The sequence below is a fragment of the Argentina silus genome (assembly GCF_951799395.1).
Source record: "Argentina silus genome assembly, chromosome: 15".
In the NCBI taxonomy this organism is placed as follows: Eukaryota; Metazoa; Chordata; class Actinopteri; order Argentiniformes; family Argentinidae; genus Argentina; species Argentina silus.
In genome coordinates this window covers 1,801,909-1,806,759 of record NC_139669.1, presented here as the reverse complement: position 1 = coordinate 1,806,759, position 4,851 = coordinate 1,801,909, and the positions used below count along the sequence as shown (strand labels likewise).

The window sequence follows — 4,851 nt, the reverse complement described above, 5'->3', positions numbered from 1 at the left end:
TTTTCCTTCTCTATTTTTTCGGACACATTACCCGGAGGCGCGCAGGACGCGGGGACGTGGACGGCCGAGTGCGACCAGGGAGACAGCCATTCATTCACAGCCAATAGCGTCATCTAGCGTGAGAGGCATTGTTTGAGTTCAGACAGAGCAACTGTTGCTTATCAGTGATTGTATGATGTGGATTTGATTAAAAATGTACAATATAGCGAGCAACAAGATGAGAGCACAGCGCGTAATGGTGTCATCATAACGAACATTGTGGAGACATTACGACAAATTGTGAAACGTTTCCCCAGAATTGTATTTTGTACATGATGTACAATGCCTTTTTACTATCAGGATTGAGGTCAACTCTATTCAACTCACTAATCATTGGGTATAACTTTATCTAATATTTTAAATACCGTTTTTCATTAGTTTTCTGTGTAGGCTATTTCAGTTCATAATTAATTTCCTGTATTGGCTGAACTGAAATGGGCTGAACTGAAATGGGCTCAACTCTAATCTGATAGCTGTGCTGTATTGCAGATGCTGAAGGAAAAGTTGAGGCATAGAGCCCATTGAGGACTTACCTTGTGGAGATTGTTGAAGAGTCTGAGGAGTCAGTTCAATAGAAACTGCTCTGCAGCTGAGGTGAAGCCCTCCCAAAAAGAAAACACCACATCCTCCCACTGTTCTGTTCTCTCTCTATTTCCATCCAACACTGCCTCCTCTGTCCTACTGCGTCTCACATGCCTTAGCCAGAGGGCCTGTCATTAATTTTACATGGTAAACAGGGAGAAACACCACACTCAGGGTTCAGTTACACTGTCTTGAATAATACAGAACAGTCCCATGTTATTTAACACTCAAGACACAAATAATGGAAGTGATAGTGAGAAGATGGGGTGGGTTAACTGTGAGACACCATCATACATCTGTACTTCACAACGGTAATATTCATGGCTTCCCGGTGCTTACAGGCTATTTTAATGATGGTGGTTAATGATGACGTCTTTGTGATTTCATCCTGTGATTTAGGTACATCAATGGACTGTACTGTATCTAGATCACACCGTACAATACTAACAAATAGCCCATTATTCACAGTATTCATATGCAGACAAATAAGACCACTGTGTTTTACACAATAAGGGAGATGAGTTCAATGGTAAGTTAAGGGTGCATTCACCAGTTTACACTTCATGGCAGACTTTACGCAAAATAACATTTTCTGATCAGTCCCTTTGTAATGTCTTTATAGATTTCTAACCGAATAATCAGTAATGTGGGAGCAGTAAGTGAAGGGTCTCATAACAATGGTTTTCCTCTCCCAGTCTGACATAGCATGCAGGGATGTCATGTCGTGGTGTTACATATATGTCAAGCAGGCCAAAGGTGGGCTTGGATTGGTTGAAGTCATGGCAGCATGTCCCTAGGCACCTCAGCTCACTTGGTCACCAGAGTACGGTGTATCCTAGCAATAACATCAGGCCGGGGCAGGAGGGCGGTGGCCTGGGCCAGTTGGGGCAGTAGTGTGTAGGTGGAGGTGCGTAGGTACTGGAAGAGGTCCTGGAAGCCATGGAGGTTAGTGAGGACCTCGGGGGGAACGCCCAGAGAACGCCCCAGCCTCTCCACTCTACTCCCGCTGCCTCCTGGCCCCAGCAGCAGAGACAAGTCCTGAACTGTGTCATAGTCAAGCAGCTCCAGACTCTGACCTGGGCCAACACAATACAAGGGTAACGTGATATCAGCACAGTAATAAAGAGCCGGCAGGCAAGTACTCTACCGACTGAAAATAATGTATCCTAAACTAGAAGTTCTGCCAGATAACTATCATACAACTTACTACAGTAGGTTCATGTTGATGTGAAATTAAAAGGGGCATAAATTGATTGCATAACAGTACTAAGAAGGCCACTATAGAGTATTTTCTATTAGGGCAGAGGAAGTTGTACCAGTGGTGACCTTCTGAACCAAGCTGACAAACAAAGCTAGCACTGATACAGCATCCTGGTGAGTGACACATAATCTGAGGAAGGAAGGACTGCTGAGCATCATCAATTCTGACCCCTCTCTCTCTCTCTCTCTCTCTCCCTCTCTCTCTCTCTCTCTCTCTCTCTCTCTCTCTCTCTCTCTCTCCGTCTCTCTCTCTCTCTCCGTCTCTCTCTCTCTCTCTCTCTCTCTCCGTCTCTCTCTCTCTCTCTCCATCTCTCTCTCTCTCTCCGTCTCTCTCTCTCTCTCTCTCTCTCTCCGTCTCTCTCTCTCTCTCTCTCCTCTCTCTCTCTCTCTCTCTCTCTCTCTCTCTCTCTCCGTCTCTCTCTCTCTCTCTCTCCGTCTCTCTCTCTCTCTCTCTCTCTCTCTCTCTCTCTCTCTCTCTCTCTCTCCCTCCCTCTCTCTCTCTCTCTCTCTCTCTCTCTCTCTCTCTCTCTCTCGTTCCGAGAAAACATACCTTGAGCCACTTTGCATATTTCTAGCAGTTTTTGTTCCATCTAGAAATAAAAGTAATAAGTTAGTAAGTCAGTAACCACAAAGTAAACACAGTAAACACAGACACACACACACACACACACACACACACACACACACACACACACACACACACACACACGCAAGAGATGATGTATGTTCCATGAATTTCAACAATTACTCTCAATTGATGCATAAAACTACCTTGGAGATGACACATAGATGTCATGCACAGAAACGTAATTCTTTCATTAAAATGGTCATTAATCATTCATTTTATGAATTAATTAAAACTGAATGAAAACAAACAAACCTCCTCTGGCGCGTGACAGCTGTTCCCTCGCCGCTCGCATGGGCTGTCTTCCCCTCTATTTTGAGGGGAGGGTTTGATGTTGGTCGTGACATTGATGACAATAGAGGTGGGATGCGCTTCACCCTCATAGCCCGGGCATCTGATTGGTGGAGAGAGTAAACATTGTTTGACAGGTCAAAGGAGCAATGCAGGGAATATCTATCAGATGATCCGATTAATTCTAAGACTAATAATAATAATTATTTCTCGGTTAATTAATTAATAATTATTTTCTTTGGTTACTAGGTACCTGTGGGGGTCGTCAGCTGGCGCTGGTCTCTGTAATGGAGACTCTCGAGGTCTCTCTGCTGTCTCTGTGGTGTTGGAGAGGAGTGAGTGCTGTGGGGAGGCTGTGTCTGCTTCAGAGAGTAGGCCCTCAGGCTTAGGCCGATAGTTAGGCATCTGTTCTGAACAACCCAACATAAACAGGCACATAAACTGCATAATCCATGTTCCACTCCCATGATATGAGAAAACAAGCAAACAACGATGTGAGATTGAGAGCAGAGTGGCTACAGAATGATATTAAAGGTTGAACTCACTGAGTCTTTCAAATATCAGTAGAAATGCCCAAAGCAACAGAAGCAGCAGGAAGGATGAGAAGGCAGTTGCTGAACCAACCAGAGCCATGGAGACCGGGGCTCTTTCTCCCTAGAACAAATAGAAAAGCATTAACATCTAATATCAGCGCTCTAAGCTCATATGCTATACGACATTGATTCAGAGTTCCTCACTCTCTTCTGGAACTAAACTTGAAACCTTTCCAGGGAATGATGATCACCAATTCTGACAGAAAAAGCTATGACTTTCTGATGACTAATTCTCAGTCTGAAAAGGATCCATTATAAATCAATGAAGTCTTCCACTGTCTTCCGCCAGTGATACTGCAGTTGTTTGCTAAAGCGCTGAGGGAGGCTTTGGTCTGTTTGGTGGATGTTTACCTTACCTGCTGTGGAGGTGTGTGTCGGCCGTGAAGACAAACACTCTTTCCGTACCCTGCCTGTAGCGCTGTAACAAGGCATACACGGCAGCTCTATCTCACCACTCCGGCTCCTGAGCTCATAATACCTGTTCACACACACACACACACGCACACACACACACACACACACACGCACACACACACATGCACACACACACGCACACACACACACACACACACACGCACACACACACACACGCAGAATGGAATTGAAATTTGAAAGTAAGTTCAATCTCTGAAAACGGATTCCCGTCTATTTGATGGTCCAGCCTTGACGTAGAGTGTATTGAAATGTAAGGTGTCTATGCTCCATTCCAAGCTCCCCCAGGCCTGAACCCGACTCACCCTCGGAGGCAGTCGCCACACCGGGCGTTGCTGGTGGGTGAGCATGCTGCCCTCTCCTGGCGGTTGAGCAGAGAGCACTGAGTGCACTGCCAGCAGGGAGCTTGCCCAGCCTCAGCACTGAACTCCCCATCAGCACACGCCACACACAGGCCCTCTCCCCCATCCCCGTAGCCACAGTCCTGGGACACGACACACACACACACACGCACACAAGCGCACGCGCACGCACGTACGCACGCACACATAGACAGAGATAGGTCATAAAGACAGAGACAGACTGTATAGCCTATATTACTGCATTAGATTGTTATGTAATTCCAGGAATCCTACTGTCTACAACTAGTAGTAGAAAACCACCAATGGGGAAATGGGTTTGCAGCAGATCATCCATAACAAAAACATGTGGGTTACCTCTGTTAGTTGTTCTCCTGGTCCACATACAGGACAGTCCACACAGGTGCCATTAGGGTGCAGGAACTGGGTCTGATCACAGCTGGGCTCAGACTGGACCAACACCCAGGATACCTGTAGAGATGTACAGCACAGGAACACCACTTACAGGCCTACTGTAAAAACAACACAACGTCAGAGGAAGAGGAACATAGAGTGTAGTGAGAGCCAACCTACCATCAGCAGAGCTGCGTAGACACGAGCCTCCATGGAAGACCCTCCTTAGCCCTGGCCTGCCCCCTGGCTGTTTATTGTGGAGGACAGAAGAGCCATG

The 4,851-nt window shown here is 46.2% G+C and overlaps 1 protein-coding gene across 1 annotated transcript; it reads right to left on the bottom strand.

The window, feature by feature from the left end:
- Nucleotides 1–1,428: 1,428 nt before the first annotated feature.
- LOC310816608 (tumor necrosis factor receptor superfamily member EDAR-like) lies at nt 1,429–4,787 on the bottom strand (the record flags this gene model as incomplete). Its single annotated transcript, XM_083686860.1, has 6 exons — nt 1,429–1,697; nt 3,051–3,114; nt 3,796–3,868; nt 4,128–4,306; nt 4,539–4,652; nt 4,755–4,787. The coding sequence occupies 6 exons, from the start codon at nt 4,785–4,787 to the stop codon at nt 1,429–1,431; spliced, it is 732 nt and encodes a 243-aa protein (XP_083542986.1).
- Between the last annotated feature and the right edge of the window lie 64 nt (nt 4,788–4,851).